Below are 23,171 nucleotides of genomic sequence, written 5' to 3'. Positions count from 1 at the left end.
TCTTTTGGAGAACGTCATGTGAAATAACTTCTCTGATTCACATAATTATTCTCCTGCTCTTCATTCTCTGTCCTCGTCTCTTCCCCTTTTGTGTGTAAATCTCACTCGAGTCGGAAAGTTTATCAGAATACACATATTTGATTGGCTGAGCAGCATCACGTGATGCGATTTACAACGCATGTGATTGGTCGGTGTGTTTCCTGGACCGCTGAACGATTGCAGTAACGGCTGAAAAAGCTGCACCGGTTAAAATAGAAGCACTACGTCAAAATATAATAATTCTCAGTATCGGTTTTAGGTCGAGGGTCGAGGGTCCGGATATAACGGCGTCTGGGTCCGGATCCGGACCGCGATCCGCCTATTAGTGACCCCTGCTTTAGAGTGTCACTTGTGTTGTGACCAAAAGCTTGTAAATTCAGTACAAGTTCATGGTGCAAAAAGCAACAGCAATGCAAGACTACATGACTACAACAGCAGAGACCGGGGGCTGTAGACGGTAGTCCAATATGTTACACTGGAACTGCAAGCGGCAATAGTGTGTCAATGACACCAGTATTACAGTAATGTGTGGTGTTGGCCTCGGCGTAGCTTTGCACACACACTGTCCAGGCCACGACAGCTTTTGGGCCTTAGCACGTTAGCGTCTGGGTGCTAACGTTAATCAAAGTTACACAACATTGCCAAGCAAATGATTTACTGTTTCTGAAATTCCTTCAGTTTGGCCATTATTTTTTCACATGTACCTTCAGGGCATTCTATCAAGTAAATCTGCATACACACAATACAGCAGCTACGCACACACATAGCAGCGAGGAGCATGGAGCAGAAGACACCTTCATGTAACACAGAAGATTGTTGCAGTATAACATTTCACAAAAAGCAACATCAAAGAACAGTTAACGTTAAACACATCCAACCTACTACTATGGTTATTTAACAGGGTTCAAATATAACTGTTACTCCAACATTGCTCTGAGCTGCGGGCCTACAAATTAACTAGCTGCATTAACCGTGTAACACTCAGGTTTACTTGAACAGGCTAACCTGGAAAAGCAGTAAAACAACAAACGTGGCGAAAACCTACAGTTTCCAAGTTTGAAGTATGGTCACAGTCTGTATCGATCCTTGAGCTTCAGTTTTGAAAGGAACCCTGCTGTCTGCTGACCCTCCTTGAGAAAGACTCTTCCAGGTCTTGTGAACACAATGACGTTAATCCACTTACTGGTACCGTGTGACTAGGTCCGCCATAGCAAAGAAATCTCTATGATTGGATTGTCAGGGTATGGTCACCTAGCTAGAGGTGGTTCTGTAGCACAGCAGCATATCCAGCAGCAAGTCTGACTAGCTCGTTGTTACTCATGTCTTCTGATAGATGGAGCAGGAGGAAAAGATAAAGAATCATATTTTGTCACACTTCTAGTTCTCTAGACACAACAGGGACACATTTGAAATAAAGTGTATTTCTACATAATATGTCATCTTTAAAGCTAAACCTGAAGCTGAACTTTCTGCCATATTAAGCCCGTATTGTACATGTGTTCATTCAATATTGAGCCCTAACCGTTGCATTCTTTTTCTTTCAAGCTGCTAGCCAACGTAGTGATCTATGTTTGTGCCATCACTGTGGGCGTCATGTCGTACTACATGGCTGACCGGAAACATCGAAAGGCCTTTCTGGAGGCGAGACAGTCACTGGAGGTCAAACTCAACCTGGAGGAGCAGAGCCAGCAACAGGTCAGAGGACAAACCGTACAACATTCTGGTGTTAATATGTGAGTTTAAGGGAACCGTTTCACTGCTGGGGTAATATACTTGCGCCCACAGTCAGAACAGAAGATCCATATCAGTGTCATCTCAAAGTGTCAAGTGCAGAGTTGGATTTTTCAGATCAGGGGTTTTTGATAAGTAATGATGATCAAGCGGTCATTATTCAGCAGTAGGGGTGCAACGGATCACAAACCTTAAGGTTCGGTTCGGTTCACGGTTCTTGAGTCACGGTTCGGATCATTTTTCGGATCAAAGAAAAGGGGAGGAGTCAAATATAACTGCTTTCCATTTATTAATTAAAGAACTTCAAGAACACTTAAAGAAAATAACTTTGGGCTATAGTCTTACATAAAAACACAAATATTGAAGATGTCCAATTTGAAACAAAATGAAATAAATAACAAATAAAAATAAAACATTCAAGAATACTCAATTCTGTTAAGTTTAAGTGCAACATGAGGTATGTTGATGCCCTCGTCCTTTGATCAATGTTGAAAGAAAACTGCATCAAAAAAGAAAGAAAGCAGAGCAGACTGGAGCTAGCTTCCACTGTTTCAACTGAACTGAACTGCTCGGCAACAACTTGGGTCTATGTTTGGGTCTATGTTTACTTCCTGTGAGGTTATGTCATTCAAATACACTGCAATAATGTTTACCATTACTGTGAAATAGTCTACAACTTTTGTTTTCAAAAAGATGAGAATATCTCCATTGTCTGGGGAGAGGGTCGACCTTTCTGTGGTGACTGGGATATTACTATTGGGCCTGTCTAGCTTCCACTCTACTGCTTCTGTCAGCACCTGAACCAGGTGTGTGTCTGTGTGTCTCTCACAGAGGTGCGAGTCCGACCATGAACCTCCCATTCCACCGTGATGAAGTGAGCGGTCAGTCTTTTCCTTTTCATAGAGGCCTGGAACGACCTTCATACTGAAGTGGGTGCGTTAGGGGATTTAGTAGCTTGGCTCAAGCACTTTAACCAGATTTTTAAATCCTTCGCTGACAGACCGGGATGGTGGCGCTTCATATGTGTAGACATGCCCGATGTTTTGCTGTTGTCGTATGTCTTTCTCTTTAGACAACGCCTACATACCGTAACACTTTTGTCCACCACCCTCATCCCGTCATTATAAGTTACAGGGAAGACAAAATGCTCCCAAACTTGCCACTTAAATGACGACGGGAGCTTCTCAAGTTTCTCCGCTCCTCCGCTCGCCATGACTTACACCGTTAAATGCTTCTAACACGCTCCGTTTACGTGAACACACTACTGCTTTATATCTGTTCACTGACACTTTGCATTGATATTCGGGGACTTGTTACTTGAAAAGGAACAGCAGCAGTAAAACTTTATTACACACTATGATGATTACACTGTAAAAAAACAAAGAAAATACTCAATTGATCCGCAGTTTACAAGTGATCCGAACCGATCACGGATCAATCCATGATCTGTTACACCACTATTCAGCAGTCATCATGCAAACAAACTTGCATTTCATTTTCATTTGTTTTGAGCCAACATCAGGACATAAATCAAATGCAAAAGTTAAGTTGGTACTCACATTTTCAGGTTTGATTTGCAAATTGTCTGCGTATGAGGAACTGAAACCTCTTTTTCATGGTAAGTCTCGCTATAATTAATTATGAACTTGGCAATACACAGACTGTTTGTGTCATTGGAGCTATCATTTCCATTTATTTATGACCCCATTGATGCATTTTAAGTTGTTACTAAATTTGTGATGAATCATACATATAAATTCAAATTGAATTTCCACAAAAAACAAGAACACATGTAATAAACACAATTTCAAAGGATTTGCGATTCATATTTCTTTGATATTTCACAAAGCTAGACTAGCACTGCCCCTTCTATTATTTGTGCTAATCTAGGCTAAACCTACCTCTGTACAGAGACAGAAAATAAATCATTCTCAATTTAGAGGGATAACAAGTAGAGTTTGGTTGAAATCCGGTTTTGTGGGTCCGATATAAATTGAATAAAAACACGGTCAAACTGGCATTTGTCATTATGACAAGTTCTGGCAAATTAGAAAGTAGCCTGCATCAAACTGCTGACAGTTTACAAACTTTTATTGCATTAGTAATTTAAGTAGCCCTTCATATTTGGGCTGCACGATATTGGAAAAAAAACTAACATTGCTATATTTGTTTTTGAAAAAGATTTAAGGAATACTTACCCTTCAATTTGGAGGCTACATTTTAAAGTTAAATGCATCAATCTGGTGCTCAATGTTGTGCTCTTAAACAATGTTCGTAAACAATTCAATCATGAAGTCATTGGTTGTGTCAATATGAATGGTGATGACACAGCAAAAAAGTCACAGCCACCAAACATGGTTTCCTTCATAAATACAGATATTTCTGAGCTTTCTTCACCAAGATGGAGATGTGTGAGGACCATGTCACTGGGGCTCCAGTGTTCAACACTAGAGTGGAGGAGGTGTGGCTGCCAATTTGAGCGGCACGACCAGCGATGTTATCAGGCCCAGCAGCTTTACTCTTATTCACTCTCATCAGGGTTTCCCTCACATGCTCTGAGGATACTGACAGTGGCCGGTGCTCTGAGGATACTGACAGTGGCCGGTCCTCTGAGGATACTGACAGTGGCCGGTCCTCTGAGGATACTGAGAGCAGCCGGTCCTCTGGGGATACTGACAGTGGCCGGTGCTCCGAGGATACTGACAGCGGGCGGTCCTCCGAGGATACTGACAGTGGCCGGTCCTCCGAGGATACTGACAGTGGCCGGTCCTCTGGGGATACTGACAGTGGCCGGTGCTCTGAGGATACTGACAGCGGGCGGTCCTCCGAGGATACTGACAGTGGCCGGTCCTCCGAGGATACTGACAGTGGCCGGTCCTCTGGGGATACTGACAGTGGCCGGTGCTCTGGGGATACTGACAGTGGCCGGTGCTCTGAGGATACTGACAGCGGGCAGTCCTCTGGGGGTGGGGCAGACTTGACAGCTGACTCTTTGTTGAGGAGATCAAAGCGAGTACAAAAGGTGTTCAGCTCATCTGTGAACGTGGCCTCACACATGATGGGGATGCTCCTGTTTTTGTAGCCTGTGACATTGTGGATGTCCTGCCTCATATATTTAGTGTTGTTGGTGTTGAAGTCTCTCACCAGTCTCTCTTGACCCCTCTTCTTTGCCTCCTTGATGCCAGCTTTCAGTCTTGTTCTAGCAATCCTGTATGCTTCCTTGTCTGCTGACCGAAAGGCAGCTTTTTTTTGTCCCCAGATAGGGCCCTCACCTTTCATCAAGGATTTATGATTATATGTGATTTTATTAGGACCAGGGGTCGTAGAGGCCCTGTTGAAATTGATCGGATTATTAGCTGAACGGTCCGTGGCCCTGAAAGTGCAAGGAACCTGTTGTTTTTGTTAAGATTATTATTAATCTGCACAATTGCATTTTTGAGGGGTTTGGGATGCTCGAAAACTCACAAAACTTGGTGCTCCTTTCAGAACTGGAGAAAATTGCAAAGTTCTGCAGTGGTTTGGCTTAAGCATGGCCCAAATGCACGCCATGTTTGGGATAAAGTTCCTTCGATATTCATGAAATTTGGTGGGAACATTGCTCTTATCTTTAAGGACATAAAATGTTCTTGTCAGACAGGAAGTCCGTCATGTTGGATTTTGAGCGTTTTTTTATTTTTTGAACACGTTTGACCAACTTCAGGATGCACAAAAACTCATGAAACTTTTCACCAATGTTCAAACTAGTAATTATTTTAATGTCATATAACTGGATTTATTTCTATATGTAGTGTTGAAAGATCGTAGAAAAGTATGAAAGCATAAAAGTATAACTATTATAACCTGTAGCCTTTTTGATTCAAAGTATAACCATTAAACATATAAACTGTTTTAATTTATGATAGAAGTGATTAAACCTATAACTTGCTTTATTTTTTGATAGATGTGATTAACCATATAAACTGCATAGATGCCTTATATAAAATAGTCACTCAAAACTTATATAATCCTTCCTCTTCTGAACGGGATCAAACCAGTTACATTCTGTGTCAGCTCTAAAAGAAGGAGGACCCATGTGTGAGTGACTCGTGAACCTGAAGGAGGAGCAAGCTTTTTATCAGCAGAAAAAGAAGCAGAGAAACTGTGAGTTTGGGCTTTTCCCCAACTAGAGAATGGGACAGACTTCTTGAATAGACACTTAGGGGTCTTACCCCCTAAGAAGTGAGGACAAGAAGACCCTTCTGCTGTCTTACCCACTTATAGGGGGACAGAAGACCTTTCTGCTATCAAAGGAGAGCATGAAAAAAAGGAAAAACTCACAGAGAGAGCGGACTGTGAGAGCCTGCAAAACATGCAGAGCAGAGCAGAGAGAAGAGAGAGGAGGGGGATATTTCCAGGAGAGAGCCTGGACTTTATTCCTTTAGCAAATCAGTGAAAGCAGAATAGAAAAAAACGTATTACAGTAGGAGTGTTAGAATTAGTTCTTGTGGCACTGAGACTGTTTCATTGAATTGAAATTGTAGTATGTGATTGTTCTGTGAAAAACTTTAATAAAACCACGGCTTTACCATTTGTAAGTGTCTGAAGCCAAAAAAAAGTATTCTGGTCCTTTAGAACAATTGAAACCTCTTCCTCTGTCCGTTAACGGTGCGATAAGATGTGACGACTGAAACATGCAGAGGAGCTTACGGTAAGTTCCCTGGGTGAAGACTTGGCAGTGTTAGTCATAAATGGTGAGATGTTCACAATAGGCAATAGTAAATTATAGACGATGTACATAACTATTCATACTGGGTGTTGGGGTTACATCCTACTAAAAAAAAAGCGCTTTGAGTGGTCAAGAGACTAGAAAAGATATAAAGTACAGTCCATTTACCATTTAATAATACAGTATAAGCATCATCCATAATCTACCTCCAATTGAAGCCAAATGACCTGAAGAGATGTGTAAATGTGTGTACATATTTGGATGGAGGGCAAGCTGGACACGTGTGGACACGTGTCTAAAATTCAAGATAATATAACTTAAAAGCAGCCTTCTGTTGTTTTTTTACTTTGGTTTAATTTGCAAGTGTATAAACGTTGTAACGCTGTACAGTAAAAGTAGCCTATGCTCTGTGAGGGAAGCACACTCCCTCATACACAGATATGATATGAACAGCTGTTATCAGCCTGCAGTAAACAACTTCAACTTCTGTAATCACTGCCCCACCTGGTGGATAGATAAACCTTGCAACTGAGTTCCACATATGGCGCCATAGGGGCATTAGAAGTCAGCCCTGTGTTCACTACGTCATCGTGGGGGATCTCCTATCAGCCAAGGATCCTCAAGGACCCAGTGGGGACTCATCACGGATCGGCCTTGGCCCTATCACAGGTTCAGGGAGGGGATGGCGGATGGTGATCCGGGGACAGTTGCTTGTTTTGTGTATATACCTTGTATTGCCTTGTTATGGCACTTCAACCAAAGCAACCCTATATGCAAGGCACTAATCCTGTCGGTGAACAGTTAATGATTGGTTAACGAAGGTCGACTATCGGTCAGAAAGAAAATCTATTTCCATATAGCTGTCAAGATAACTTTTATATTAGTCTGCAAAGAGACATCAAAAAGCTTTGCACTAATAAGTAGAGCAACCTGATAATTGTTGGAATGCTGATTCAGCATTGTCCTATCCTTATGCTAGGCCAACCGTATCCTGACTCCAGCTCTGTACTTAAAACACACAACATTTATATCCATCTGATCATCTCACTCTCTGTATTTCCCAAAATGTTGATCTATTTCTTTTGTTTACTGTGGTCAGCGAGCATACAACTGATTAAGTCTTCATCAATCAAACTCATATCGGTGATTATAACAGGGCATGTACGATTTTTGATAGTGGTATGGTCAGTGTTTCTTTTCAGTAGCTGTGTATGATGTCCTCTCTGTGTCTGTCTTTGTCCTCTACAGGAACGCCTGCTGCTCTCCATCCTTCCAAAGCACATAGCTGATGAGATGCTTCAGGACATGAAGAAGGAGCCCAGTCAGAAAGAGATGCAGCAGTTCAACACTATGTACATGTACAGACACGAAAACGTCAGGTAACTTGGTTCCTCTCTCGGCTTTGACCATCACAGCTTTCAGCTGAACGTTCATATGTAACATGAATGTCGTCTTGTTGATTTCTTTGACTGTGTGTGCAGCAGGAGGCTTCTCTCAGTGGTGTCTAGGTATCTACATGGATCCCTGAGTGGGTTCACAAGCAACGTCACACACCAAACCAATTAAAGCCATTAATGTTAAGCAAACACACATTTATTGTCTTATTTTTTCAAACTGATACACTGTTGAAAATTTACATTGATTGTCAATGTACCAATAACTCAATAACAACACAACAAAGCTATTTTTAACCAATCATATGGCAGCCTTTTACAAACAGCCCACTTCCCAAGACAGACTGCATGGTTGGTTGAGTTAGCTGAACCAAACACAGTACATTGCACTTGTATCAGAAGTCCCATAGTTGGATGGGAGGGAAGAGAAAACTGGTTTGTGTTGACAGAGAAAGCTACAGTCACAAGCTTAAACATGACAAAGAAACAAGATAACAAGAGGTTAGTGTGCAGATACAAGTTCACAACGGTTCAAGTCTGCCTTAAAACAATGGTCAGGTATCCACATGACCACCGACACAGCTTTTGCTTGCTGTAATCATTCCTCCTGTTCATACTGTAAAGGTCTTCTTCATTTGGATTAAATGTTAGTGATGGGGAACAAAATTCGGTGCTGAAGCTAATATGAGGCTTCGTCAATCTGTCTTCGACAAATGATGTGGCTATATTCAAACTGAACAGTCTTTCTAGTATTACATCCCCTCTTTGTGTTTTTATAGACAGTGTTTCCCTGTTAAACTGCTGTTAAATATAGCAACAAAAACAGAGAAAGTTGTACTATAAATACTATTTCTGCACAGAGAGAGGAGTGTGGAATTTGTCCCCTTTACATTGAAATAGCTTAAGGAACAAACCTTTCAATGTCCAGTATGAACAGGAAGAATGAATGTTGATATGGGCTCCTGCCTGGGTTTGGACAACAGTTAGCACACAAACCTGTGCTAACAAAGACAAAGGTTAAGTCTGTTACCTGAAGCATCACCATCCAGTGAAGCATGAATTCAAGCGCTTCCAGTTTCGAACACCAGCAACTAGACGGATCCCCTGGAATGAGATGTGAGGCCTGCTTTAATAACCCATCATAGAAGTCCCACATTGTGCTGATACACACAGAATGAAGATATGCTCCTGGCTGCTCGGCTCCTTTTAGTTTGTTTAAATACATCCTCTGTGGCTCATTTTCAGGTTCTGAATCTTCTGAATATACTTTGAATCAAGCAATTCTTTAAACTCCACAGAAATTATGAGCTAATTCATTATCAATACTGAATGATAAGAGAAACACAAAACATCAAATGTTGTGATGGCTTTATTGGGCTTATTCACACCTACTGAAAGGGCGGGTGGGTGTGGTTGCCATTCCATTTTAATTTGGCTCAGTGTACAGCAAATGCATTTGTCCGACTGAACCGACAACATCAAAAACAACAGAGACTAAAACCCGTATCTGACTTGGCTTCTTGTAGCTTATTCAAAGCTCCTGTCGTCTCCATCAACACTGTAGGCTGTGAAAAGATGAAGAGTTTATCACAGCATCTCCACCGCTTGCTGCTGATAAAGATTCAACATCTTACCTGCTGCCTCCTGTCCCACCCTGACCACTCATTTATAAGCGGTGTGCCAGCATAGCCAACTAGAAAACAGCCAGTCATCAGTTTTCATCAGTGATCACTTCTCTGAAGTGAAAGACTGGACACAGATTCTAAGTAGCAATGTGACTAGTTGAAACAGTGAAAATGTGCATGAATAATTCTGTTTCTGTGACTGTAGCATGATATCAGTACTAATGGGCCATCTTGTATCTGTGTCTTGTTGCGGGGCAGTATTTTGTTTGCAGACATCGTGGGCTTCACACAGCTGTCATCGTCCTGCAGCGCTCAGGAGCTGGTCAAACTGCTCAATGAGCTCTTTGCTCGCTTTGACAAACTGGCTGCAGTGAGTTTCACACCGTTACATAACATTCTGAATGTTTTACAGACATTTGGAGTCTTTATCCACCTCTTATGTGAGTGATTTGGATTGTTTTAAAGTACGAGGCATCATCACAGTTACATAAAAATAAATAAGTGATCCAGCCAGTGTTTTTTGTTTTGTGTCATCATGAAATCCTGTAGCAATTTTTATTTTGTATTCATATACACATTTATATATTTATATATGTATATATATATACTGTATATTTGTGTGTATGTATATGTGTATGTATGTGTTTATATATATGTACATGTACAGTTGTGTGAAAAAGTGTTTGCCCCCTTCCTGATTTCTTATTTTTTTGCATGTTTGTCACACTTAAATGTTTCAGATCATCAAACAAATTAAAATATTAGACAAAGATAACACAAGTAAACACAAAATGCAGTTTTTAAATGAAGGTTTTTATTATTAAGAAAAAAAAAAAATCCAAACCTACATGGCCCTGTGTGAAAAAGTGATTGCCCCCCCCTGTTAAAACATACCTTCCCAGGAGTGGCCGGCCGACCAAAGTTACCCCAAGAGCGCAGCGACGACTCATCCAAGAGGTCACAAAAGACCCCAGAACAACATCCAAAGAACTGCAGGCCTCACTTGCCTCAATTAAGGTCAGTGTTCATGACGCCACCATAAGAAAGCGACTGGGCAAAAATGGCCTGCATGGCAGAATTCCAAGACGAAAACCACTGCTGAGCAAAAAGAACATAAAGGCTCGTCTCAGTTTTGCCAGAAAACATCTTGATGATCCCCAAGACTTTTGGGAAAATACTCTGGACTGACGAGACAAAAGTTGAACTTTTTGGAAGGTGTATGTCCCATTACATCTGGCGTAAAAGTAACACGGCATTTCAGAAAAGGAACATCATACCAACAGTAAAATATGGTGGTGGTAGTGTGATGGTCTGTTTTGCTGCTTCAGGACCTGGAAGACTTGCTATGGTAAATGGAACCATGAATTCTGCTGTCTACCAAAAAATCCTGAAGGAGAATGTCCGGCCATCTGTTCGTGACCTCAAGCTGAAGCGCACTTGGGTTCTGCAGCAGGACAATGATCCAAAACACACCAGCAAGTCCACCTCTGAATGGCTTAAGAAAAACAAAATGAAGACTTTGGAGTGGCCTAGTCAAAGTCCCGACCTGAATCCGATTGAGATGCTGTGGCATGACCTTAAAAAGGCGGTTCATGCTCGAAAACCCTCCAATGTGGCTGAATTACAACAATTCTGCAAAGATGAGTGGGCCAAAATTCCTCTACAGCGCTGTAAAAGACTCATTGCCAGTTATCGCAAACGCTTGATTGCAGTTGTTGCTGCTAAGGGTGGCCCAACCAGTTATTAGGTTTAGGGGGCAATCACTTTTTCACACAGGGCCATGTAGGTTTGGATTTTTTTTTTCCCTTAATAATAAAAACCTTCATTTAAAAACTGCATTTTGTGTTTACTTGTGTTATCTTTGTCTAATATTTAAATTAGTTTGATGATCTGAAACATTTAAGTGTGACAAACATGCAAAAAAATAAGAAATCAGGAAGGGGGCAAACACTTTTTCACACAACTGTATATGTGTGTGTATATATTAATGCTGGGCAACGATTACAATTTTTAATCGCGATTAATCGCATTGTTATGCGCAAAATTCAACAATGAATTCAAAAGTAGTGTATTGCACACTTTTATTTAAAAAGTACTGCTATATGAACAAAAGTGCAATAACATTTGGTTTGCAAACACTTTAAAGAAATCAGGTTATTTTTAACAGCAGTATTCCCTTTACACAGTAGCAGTTAAAATACAGTTATAATGATTCTGATCATAGATATTCAGCCGGTGTTCACAACTTTATCTTCATGTGTGTAAGAGATGCAATTTGAAATATACACCTTGAAAACTGCAAACCTATCTACGTCATGTTTTTTTCAATTTTTTTATGTTTGTTAAATTCTCAGTAGCGATAACTAAATGATATGCTTATTATACAAATTCCAAACAAAAGACTTTAAAAACTCAAAAAAAATTATTTAAATGAATCATTGCTTTTTTTCTTTTTTTGGTATTTTGGTTAGACACATATGCAACGCTGATTACCGTAATATGTGTGGTATTTGTTATAAATGTACGTTGGTACATAGAGGGTGATAATAAGCTGTACATGGAGGGACTTAGGACCCAGGGGAATGTATGTGAAGGAAACAGGAATAGACGGAAGAGACGCCACACAAACAGCTGTTTACCGCTCAGTGCTTGTGTTAAAAATGTCCGCTTAATAATTTTTTAAAAACTGCGTTAACACGCGATCAAATATTTGTCGGCGTTAATTAATTAATGCATTAACTTGCCCAGCACTAGTATATATGTATACGTGTGTGTATATTTATGTGTGTGTATATGTATGTGTGTGTATATATGTATATTTGTGTGTATATTTGTGTATATATACATGTATATATGTGTGTGTATATGTATATGTATGTGTATATATATATGTGTTTATATATATATGTACATGTATATGTGTGTGTATATATGTATGTGTGTGTGTATATGTATGTGTGTGTATATGTATATGTATGTGTGTATGTGTGTATGTGTGTATATATATATGTATATGTGTGTATATATGTATATGTGTATGTATATGTGTGTATATATATGTATATGTGTGTATATACAGTATATGTTTAGGGATGTGTGTGTATATATATATAATGTATAGGTATGTATATATGCGTGTGTACGTGTATACGTATATACTGTATATATGTGTGTATGTGTATATGTGTGTTTGTGTATATGTGTATATACCAGTGGTGGGCAGGGCACACAAGCTACAAACTCTTCCCGCAGCATTTAGGCAGCTGTTCTCTACTGATTCAAACAGGGCTAAAGAAATCGGCACACAATCCCCATTTCTCCAGACCATAATTCTTGCTTTGTTAAAGAAAACAAAACCCAAAACAGAGAATCAAATGTCCGACCCTAACCCCGCGCATGACGGGATGCTTCGTCATTAACGGACAATGCATATAGTCAAAATCAATGTAATAAACACAATGACAAGAACAAACTCACAAGAACCAGTCACATATATTTATATGACAACAAAGCATGACAAATCAATCCAGCAACACTGCAGCGCTAAAACCACACGGTCCATTTAAATATTATTCATATCAGAGGGGACAATATTAACCATATCATAAAAACGACACCATAGTAACGCAGACTGTAGTAACGCTACTGCAGATGTAAAAACACAAAAGCACTTCACTTACCAAAGCTGCTGTTCACTTAAAGACAAAGTCCATCCTCCTTTCTTTGACTACAAAGAGTTTAATACCGCGGTTGTACAGAACATCGGTGCGGTTCAGTTCCAGCCAGAGGTCCTCCTGCGAACATGTTCGTTGAGTTGCAAAAGTTTTCAAAAGCACCATAGCTTGTAAGTGTCCTGTCGTGCTATGGTGTCATGTTGCTGCCTTGGTTAGCCAACTCAGGTTAGCATAGCGTAGCTCCAAACACCAAGATGCTCAGTTGCAAATAAAACGCATTCTTACCCACAAAATGTGCAACGCTTCTCCGACGCTGTCAGCCAGGAATACCGTTGGTACAAATCATTTTCCTGGCTGGGTCAGGGCTGCTAGCTGTGGGGTTGGCAGACCCTTTCTTACGATGTCCAGTTTTTCTGGAAATGTCCTTCTTGAGAAATCCGTTTCTCCTCCTTCAGCCATTGAGTGTTAAAAAAAACAAAGCTAGGTAAAAAAAAAAAAGAATCTACACCAAGAAAAATGCTAAAAATGTCATGTCAATGTCATAACTTGTTATATATCTTTCAACTTGAACTCTTACTAATACTAACTTCTGATAGCTGCTTCAGCGTCACAACAGTCACGCTAGCCCACTGACCAATCACGCCGCACGTTAATGCTGATGTACTTGCAGGCTACCTCGGTAGCTCTGGCACGTCAAAGAATACGCCCAACATATCAAACGAAAGATCTGATTGGTTGAACACCATGACAATCAACAATATCATCAACATTTACTTTAATCTGCAAAGTCTACACAGAGGTGAAATCTGATTGGATAAAAGCTCTACTTAAAACAAGCTGCACTGGAAGCAGAGAAACTGAGGAAGACAGTAGTTGTGCAATGAGAAAATAAGATAATGGGGAAAAAAATTATAATACATGTAGTGTATTTATGAAAAAATATTAAATTATAAAATAGCTATAACTTTGTGATTCTGTTTAGGCCAGCAGAGAAGGCCTTGCAGGCCCTGACGGCCCACCACTGGTATATACATATATGTGTGTGTGTGTATACATATATACTGTATGTGTGTGTGTATATACATATGTGAGGTTATTCATTATAAGGTTAGCAATATAAAAACTACTATCTGTTTTTCACATATTTTTCATATAAAACCAGACTAATAGGATCTTCAGTGTGACCTAAACTCAGGGTACCTGCTGACACAGAGGACTGATCACATACAGTTCCCTCTGTTTAAGACATTTGCAATCTGTTTCTTCTATCCTATATGTAACCATTCCTCCATCATTTATGTTCAGTTAATCCAGAGAAAAGTGTATGAAGTAAATGTTATGTATCATTAGTTAACTGTGAATGGCATCGCCTCATTTATTTGAAAGGAGCCGACACAAAGGGCAAAACACCACGGTCATCCAACGTGGGCCATATGTGCACATTTCTGGTAGATTACTTTGTGTATTTCTTCTGTTTACGTTGCCATCTTTGTGACGAGGGACAAAATAAGTGCTGCCATGGTAACTGTCCAGAGTTGTGAAGAACAAAAACCGCTGTCAGAGAACCTTAAAATCCCCAGATCTGTTCCTCAAACTGGACCTCCTGGATGGTACCTCATGTCTCACCAATACCACTGCGGTCACAATAAATTGCACTTACCATGAAGCTCATGCTCAAAATGATGCTTAAGAGCCGTATCTTAACTCACTGATGTTAGTTCACCACAGCAGGTAAATGGAGCAGAACAGAAAGCTATTGTGTGTCGCTATCTAAAGTCAGTATCTTTGCCAATCCCGATCCAACAGACTAGATCTGTGGATCTCTAAAAGCTATTCCAAAATGTTTCAAATATCAGCCATTCCGTAATTTCTATAATTGCAGAACAAGACAGATGGATAAGGTGATGTAGGTAGTCCATCTCTCTCTCTCTAAACCTCTTCTACCCTGTCAGAAATATCACCAGCTGAGGATCAAGATCCTGGGAGACTGCTACTACTGTATCTGTGGGCTGCCGGACTACAGGGAGGACCACGCTGCATGCGCTATCATGATGGGTCTGGCCATGGTGGAGGCCATCTCGTGAGTACAGGGACGAGGGGGTCGAGAGCTGGCCTGTTCTAAAGTTCACTCAGTGTCAGCTACATTCCGATGTGATGCGGTGGGTTAGTCACTCAGTTCACAGTGTGGAATCGATCACTCTGATGGACTTTCTGTGGACCACATCTGTGCAACATAGCAAAGTGAACAATGAGGGGTCATTAAGCTCAAATCGATTCTGATGCAACATTTTGGTCGGACTCCAGACGAGCTGCCATGAATGGATTTCCTTTAGTTAGGAAGCCCTTGCTGCTCTAAATTAGATCTATCAGAGACGGTGTTCCCTATAGGTTGAGTCAGAAAAGAGAGCTGGGTTTTTGATTGTAACAAAAACAGAAGCTAGTTGTGGATCCTGCTGCTTTTTATTTAATGTCGTGCTTTCTAAACCAACCACAGGTATGTCCGAGAGAAAACCCAGACAGACGTCGATATGCGGGTTGGAGTGCACAGCGGTACAGTCCTTGGGGGGGTGCTGGGTCAGAAACGCTGGCAGTACGACGTCTGGTCCACAGACGTCACTGTGGCCAACAAGATGGAGGCTGGAGGGATACCAGGGTAAGAACAGACATGTCGTTCAAGTTTTTGAAATGGAGTTACTTCCATCCACTGTTGGAACAATGTTTATATCACAATTACATCAGGCTTCAAGTGTTAAAATGATGTCTTTGTTGCTTTCAGTCCATTTTTTTGGGTCCTTGACATTGAAAAAAGGTTTCATAACACTGTTTAATCCATTCTGTCTTGCTCACTTTGTTTATTTACCATTTTTCTTTTTCATATTTACCTGCCTTCTATTTCAGCTTTAACTTCCTATTTTCCATGCATTGACTCAATTTACTTTTCAGTCTCTTATGTGAACCGAAGTAACTGAAGAGCAGTTGAAATTTCCTGGATACCTTAAATACTGTAGTTTAGAATCCATACTCAGTGTATTACTACAGTAGATAGCGGTCAGACAGGAGTACCGACACAGGAGCAAAGTAATGTACTGCTGTGTGTGTGAGCAGCAGCACCATGTACAGTATTTTAGACACCTAAAAGAGAGACACACCTAAACAAATGTGTTTCAGTGTACGCTATATTCAAAACATTTTCACCACTTTACCTTGTTGTCAAACAGCCCGTTCCGACGGGGAACTGAACTAAAAGTGAAACTTCTTTCTGCTCACTTTAAAGACTCCTTTTACAACAGTATAGATAAGTTTCACTCTAAGTTCAGGTCCATGTCTGTCAAGCTGATTAGTTTAGGTGGGCCTTTCTTTTAGCTGTCTGAAATATGTTTTGCTGCTGACCACATCCACAACAGTTCATGGCATTGCTGCTGTGCTGGTACTCCTGTCTGCTTCACCAAACTGGGGTTGTGCCGACCGCTGACTACTGTAGTAAAACACTGACTGTGTATAAGAACGTCATGCAGCCCCACTTCAAAACACCAGATCTATCCCTTTAAGTCCCCAGGGTGGGACATCCTGCTGACAACATGGCCTACTTTCTACCTAATGTGCCCACAGCCTGAGAATGTGGGCCTCTGAGAAGATGATCCTGTTTGTCCCTTGTGAGTGTGCTCTGTGTGACTGGCCTGTGTCTGCAGGACTCAGTCTCACCCTCACAGTGCATTCCACAAGGCTGCTGATGATCGCTGTCTGTTTGATAGTGATGGTGAGAATGTCACAGTTCAACACAACAACGGTCCACTTCTGTGTGATGTCTCATTGCATTTAACCTCTCCACCATTGCTCCCCTGGTGTGTTCCAGATGTGTTGCATGAGTGGATAATTACAAGCCAGACCTGTACCCCCCAGTTCTAAAAGCTCCCATGTCTTTCTACTGAGCCCTTATCTACCAAAGGAACAATCCCATATTACATTGGTCAATGTCATCAGTTACCAAACTCATTTTCATGAAATCACATGCAGTAATGACCTCTACAGCCGCCTTTTCCCCTGTCTGATAGTTAATGGTGAGTTAACATTTCAAAAATCTGAACTTGTTGAAATGACAAAAACATGCAATATAAGACATTCTATAAATCTAAAGCTGCATATTCTTTTTTCTTCTAAACACAACGTCTATTTACACACATCCTGCAGACACGGAGCAACATTGGCAGTTGGGTTTGTGTCCACCTGATGAATCCAGGTCCAGTAGTCACTAACTGGCTCATTCACAATGTTCTTCAGCTAGTTTTGGACTGTGTCTGCTTGGTGCTGAGCAGACAGTGTTCACTGGGTTTATCTGGAACGAGAGAGGAGTTTGTGGGCCATAAAACCACAACAATAAGCCAGAAGAGGGTAAATGCTCTGTAGAGCCGAGGGGAACTGCACATTACACATTACACATTACACTTACACTGATTTTCAAATACTAATCAAAAAAAAGAATATGATTAAGCCTGTTATTTGTCACCATACAAATGTTACTAGCATTTTCCAGAGCTTTCAACTTCATCTTACCATCTTCTTCAGCACATACAGTTTGCTGAAATGTCATGTATTATAAATAGGGAAAAATAAAATGCACTGCTCCAACCAAACATTCCTACTATGTGTTCTAAAGTCTCACATGTTACCACTATGTTCATTAAGTTGAATGTAGCCTACTCTTACCATTCATCACTCCGCATAAATGCATCAGTGTAAATTCATGAAGGGGGATCTGACTAAACGCATACAGCGACACTGTACAGCATTTTGTAATCAGTAGGAAACGGCTTTGTTAGGAGGACTATTCACGGTGCTGTGAAGTCTACAGAAGCACCTTCATGGTCGTTGGTAGATCAATGACTTGTCTAATCTTTGACCCCTCTCTATTTTGTGGACCAGCCGTGTCCACATCTCTCAGAGCTCCATGGAATGTCTTCATGGAGAGTTTGATGTGGAGCCAGGGAATGGAGGTGAGCGCTGTGACTACCTGAGGGAGAGGGGCATCGAGACCTTCCTTGTGGTTGTTCCTAAAGGACCTGTGGGGAAGAGTGGCATCAATGGTGTAGTGAGTCAAACCTGCCACACTGCAAATATTTGGATATTCAAATGATGCTCTCATATTCAGCCAGCTAATATACAGGGAAAGTACAATGTTACATTTGCAATCACATTTGAATAGCTCTTGTTACTCAAAGCTAAATGTTAATATAATTTCAAAATAAAATATACTGTATGTTTATCATTCAAAATACATGGATATGTTGCAAATGTAAAAAGGAAGAAAGAAAAGTCTTTCATCTTTTCACAGTAATCACTCAGCACTGTTTGCTTGTTTCACATTAGAAGCTGTCTGTTACCTCTTCCAATGGAAACTCCCCGCTGTTGATCAACACCACAGAGTGTAACGGCAGTGTGAACACAGCCTGCACCACACCGGAGGAACCAGAAGACCTTGATGCAAGGGTAACCAAGAACTCACTAAGATTAGAAGTAGAAAACGTTGTGTAGCACGAGTCTCACTGGTGGCACCCTGATGATATAGAGCTATTCTTAGGGCCTGGTCACAACAGCATTTATAAGAGGGACAGTTCTGACCAAAATCGTTTTTTCTCAGTAGAATTGAAGTAGCTTGCCATGCCATTTGCTGAGCACATTGATTATATGAGACTGTGAGATAATCTTGTGTTCACTGTTGACATTTTGTCCTGAGGCATGCACAAGAGGAAAGCTGGTGGTGTCTAAAATGGAGTTCATCCTCTGCGCAGTGTGAAGTGTGCAACCAGCGTCTTCTTTCTTAGCGCTCGGAGCGCTTCAAGTTGAGAATCTCTGAACTTTTCAGAACTTTTCAGAAAAGCGCTGGTGATCACTGTAGTAAATGGAGGAGAAGCTTGTTTTGGCCGTGTCTGTCTATCATGAACTCCCATTTGTGGGAGCAGATCAGCTGGGCAGACACTGACTGTTGCTGGTGAGTGTTGTGCTTTTATTAGCGTACGCCTTGTCCTTGCTCTGACGTTACGACTGTCAGATTGAGTGGTGACAAGATCATCTATATGAAGTATGAAGCAGACATCCTCTGTTTGGTGCTCATGATGAAAAAAACGATGTAAAACAAATGGATAGTAGCCCTAATAGATAATACAAAGCAAAGGAGTGATGCTAGTCTATCATACAGCAGTGGTTAGAGTGCTGATTAGTTGTTAAGATATTGTTGTCATAAAACGCTGGGATGAAGCGCTACCCAGCGTCCTGCTGCCGCTTTTTTGCCAGAAAAAGGTGCTTTGTGGACACAAGCCCTTAGGCTTCAACCCCAGGGGATCATGAATATCCACAAGTGTCTTTGTGAAGCAAGGTGTTGATGTTCAGAGGGGGTTCTTGTGGTAGATTGAAGTGTTAGGACAGATCAGCTGACTAACATAATTGCTGACATGGCATTGATATAGTAAGATGTAGAAATTATTTGGGTGTTCTCCATTTACTTTCTTCTGTCTGGGACTTAAGGTGGTAAATCCATCTTTCCCTAACCCTCGGAGAAGGCTGCGGCTGCGGGACCTGGCTGAAAGGGTCATCGATGCTCAGGAGAACGAACAGGAGCTCAACAAACTGCTCAACGAGGCTCTGCTGGAAAGAGAAACAGTACAAGCGTAAGTGAATACCGTCACTGGTTGATAAAGCACTACTTTATGTCATGTTGGTGGTTATTACATTAGAGTTACATTTTTTGGATCAGATTTTCATTTTAGTTATCATTTATTTATCACACTGCTAGAAATTATTCTATTGTGAACCACAAATAAATAGAGCTGGGTTTTGTTGGAAATGTGTTCTGGTACCAAGTACACTTATGAACCGCCCAATGCTTGAACAAAGTGTTTGCTAGCACATAAGTCCAACAACAAAGCACCAATTCGGTCCAGATCAGGCAGGCTGTTTCACCCAGTCACGTTATTCCTTCAACATCCAGGATGTAACCTTCAGCCTAGTTGTTGTATTTCTTGGTTTGGATTGATTTTTTTGAAAAAAAAACTGAGTCAAATTCCTTGTATGCGTACGCATTCATGGCCAATAAAGCTGATTCTGATTCTGATTTTTACAGAATTATCTGCTCACATTTGGTTCTTCCAACACTTAGCTGGGGTGCACAAGTCAAATCATTGGACCACCAAATAAAACAATGTTTCCTCCTTTTACTTTCCACCTCGTTCCCTACCTGAGTATGACCTAAGGGTATACCCTCGTGGGGGCAAGCTCATGTGAGTGGTTGAAAATGGAGGAGACATCTGATTGGCTACATATGATTCACTGTTGAAAAATGCATTTTATGAATCAAGCGATGTCAGGGAAGTCTGAAGAAAACCCACACACAAATTCACTCACCCAGTTTGTAAATGCAGGTTCAACAGTTTGTATATAAATGTAACAACATCCCAATATGTTTTTGATGAAAATTTCAAATCCTTTGAAATACATACATTTGTGAATTTCTAAAAAAAAAAATGTACCGTATTTTCCGCACTATAAGGCGCACTTAAAAGCCTTTAATTTTCTCAAAAAACGACAGTGCGCCTTGTAATCCGGAGCACCTTATATATGGATCAATTGGTTAATTGGTTGATCCATACTGGTTGTACACGGCGCTCTGTCAAAATGTTTCAGTACGACTGGTAAACTACAAAGCCGCACCGCGGTAAACACCGGTACTGTGCTTACTCCTAGTCCAACACCACTTGTGTGTATAAAGACCCCAAAATGGCACCTTTCAAGAGACACGCTTACGACGCTATTCTATTCTATGCGCCTTATAATCCGGTGCGCCCTATATATAAAAACAGTTCTAACATAGGCCATTCATTGAAGGTGCGCCTTATAATCCGGTGCGCTTTATAGTGCGGAAAATACGGTAAACAAGAAATATCTTAAGTGTGGATTCTGTATACATTTATGTATAATGATAACTGTTTTTGTGTGCATTGAAAAATATTTTTGTGGAGAGAATCATATGTATATATAAATACGTTTTCATATATAGATTTGTGAATCCTTCTGTGTTCATTCATTAAAATTGACACTGATCTAATTCCATAAATACCAATATTTTAAAACGGATGTCAGTGTTCGGGTTCTCTTGTCTTGTCAGTCTGAAGGGGAAACACACCAACACACTCTCCCTGAGGTTTGTGGATCCAGACCTGGAGACTCGTTACTCTGTGGAGAAGGAGAAACAGAGCGGAGCTGCCTTCTGCTGCTCCTGTGTGGTCCTGCTCTTCACTGCAGCTATGGAGGCCCTCATAGACCCCTGGTCAGTTCACACGGCCAGGAGTAATTTCTCTCCCTTTCTTTTTCTCACATTGTTCCATTTTTGTCCCGCTCTGGCTGAGACATAAATTGGCAAAATAATCCTATTGGTATGATTATTTACTCAGTTCTGTGAGGAATCCTCCGCTCTTGGGATCTAACATTTTTGCACAACCCAACTCACTGTGATATTGCTCTCTGCAGTATTGTTTTCTGTTCAGCTCTTAATGACTTGAACTGATATTGTTGACTACTACCACTGATATTTTTTCACGGTTTGTCTGTGTTTTCGTGTGTTATGGAACAGGCTGATTGCAAACTACATCACCTTTGCAGTGGGAGAAATCCTGCTGCTCATCCTGACAATCTGTTCTCTGGCTGCCATCTTCCCTAGAGTGAGTTACAACCTATTTTCATACATTTACACTTTAGTGTTTTGTCATGTTTTCTCTGCCTGGTAGTACCAGTTATCAGGTAGCAACACCTTCTCCAGATATGGTGACTGCCAAGTGTGTCAGGTTAGTCTGACCAAAGCCCAAAACCAGCAGAGTGCGTATCCATTTTGTGGCTGGGTTTCTTCCGGGGGCCAGGAAACATGGCTTGTCCTCTGCGACCGGAGAGACCGTGTTCTCTTATGCCCAAACACAGAGAACCCTAGCAAGCTTTCTGACAGTTTATGAGCTCTTAATTCCTGAAAATGAACAGTCACACAAATGTACCTTCAGTAATGTTTTGTTAGAAAATAGTTTAATGTTTTCGGAAATATAAATTCCCCTCCTTTCAATTGAGGAAATCAGTGTCGATGTGTGTCGTTATGGAGCTGGAGTCAGGATGAGATCAGCATCAGGACCGGAAGCAGGGGGAAAGTTCAAAAACACATCTACTAACACCTATACAGCTCACTGATTTCAGATATAAACAGAAATGGGAAAAAACGGTTTGTGCTTTTAGGGGGAGTTACATTTCGTAACTATTTCAACAGTGTCTGTGTGCAGTTTCCTGAGATTGTAAGGTTTCCAAAGACCAAAACCTGTGGTCATGGACCGTATCTGGAACCCCTCTGCTTCTTATCAAACTCCACATCTGATTCACAAAGAAAAAGCCAGTTCGCACATTTCCCAAAATGTCAAACTGTTCCTTTAAAATCCTTTTCCTGAAATCTAGATATTGTAAGACTTTTTGTGGACACTCAGACACTAGTATTGCCAAATGGTTCCACTAGAAGCTCTAAATGTGCTATGCTTTGATGACAGCGCAAAATAGTTTCATAGTTGCCATGATAAACATGTGGTGTGTTGTGCATGCAGCAGTACTTTCCATTCCGCCTTGTCATGGAAATTCAGATATATTGATATCCAGCAGGCTGGCTAGTGTTGATTGCTCCTGTCAGTTCAGGTCGGTCAGCAACATGCACACAGGCAGTCAGTCACTGAGGAAATGTTAATAATGCTCTGGGCTCTTCAGAACTTATCAATATCACATCAAATATCACAATGCCATAAGCCCACAGTAACCTTTCCATCTCAGTCCATTAAGAGTTGCACTCGTGTATGAATGCGATCGTCTTCACTTTCCACTGTACCAGCCACACTGCTTATTTACAGCAGATATTTTGACATGTCATAACAAAAAAAGTACAGGAGTAACTAATGATTGTAATAATGGCTGCATTCCATTTAAGTTTTTTGTT

General features: G+C 40.9%; 1 protein-coding gene across 1 annotated transcript in view; it reads left to right on the top strand.

Moving 5' to 3' along the window:
• The window catches only part of adcy3a (adenylate cyclase 3a), a 75,112-nt gene that overhangs the window by 23,598 nt on the left and 28,343 nt on the right, over positions 1-23,171 (top strand). The window contains exons 3-12 of the mRNA XM_076105380.1: positions 1,585-1,734; positions 7,724-7,854; positions 9,753-9,864; positions 15,121-15,248; positions 15,663-15,821; positions 18,089-18,254; positions 18,533-18,652; positions 19,688-19,830; positions 21,324-21,485; positions 21,789-21,876. Of these exons, the coding sequence (XP_075961495.1) occupies positions 1,585-1,734; positions 7,724-7,854; positions 9,753-9,864; positions 15,121-15,248; positions 15,663-15,821; positions 18,089-18,254; positions 18,533-18,652; positions 19,688-19,830; positions 21,324-21,485; positions 21,789-21,876 (1,359 nt within the window). The remainder of the gene's footprint in view (positions 1-1,584; positions 1,735-7,723; positions 7,855-9,752; positions 9,865-15,120; positions 15,249-15,662; positions 15,822-18,088; positions 18,255-18,532; positions 18,653-19,687; positions 19,831-21,323; positions 21,486-21,788; positions 21,877-23,171) is intronic.

Source organism: Anarhichas minor, unplaced genomic scaffold (assembly GCF_050575085.1).
Source record: "Anarhichas minor isolate MPS153535 unplaced genomic scaffold, ASM5057508v1 ptg000032l, whole genome shotgun sequence".
In the NCBI taxonomy this organism is placed as follows: Eukaryota; Metazoa; Chordata; class Actinopteri; order Perciformes; family Anarhichadidae; genus Anarhichas; species Anarhichas minor.
This window is presented reverse-complemented; position numbering and strand designations above follow the sequence as displayed.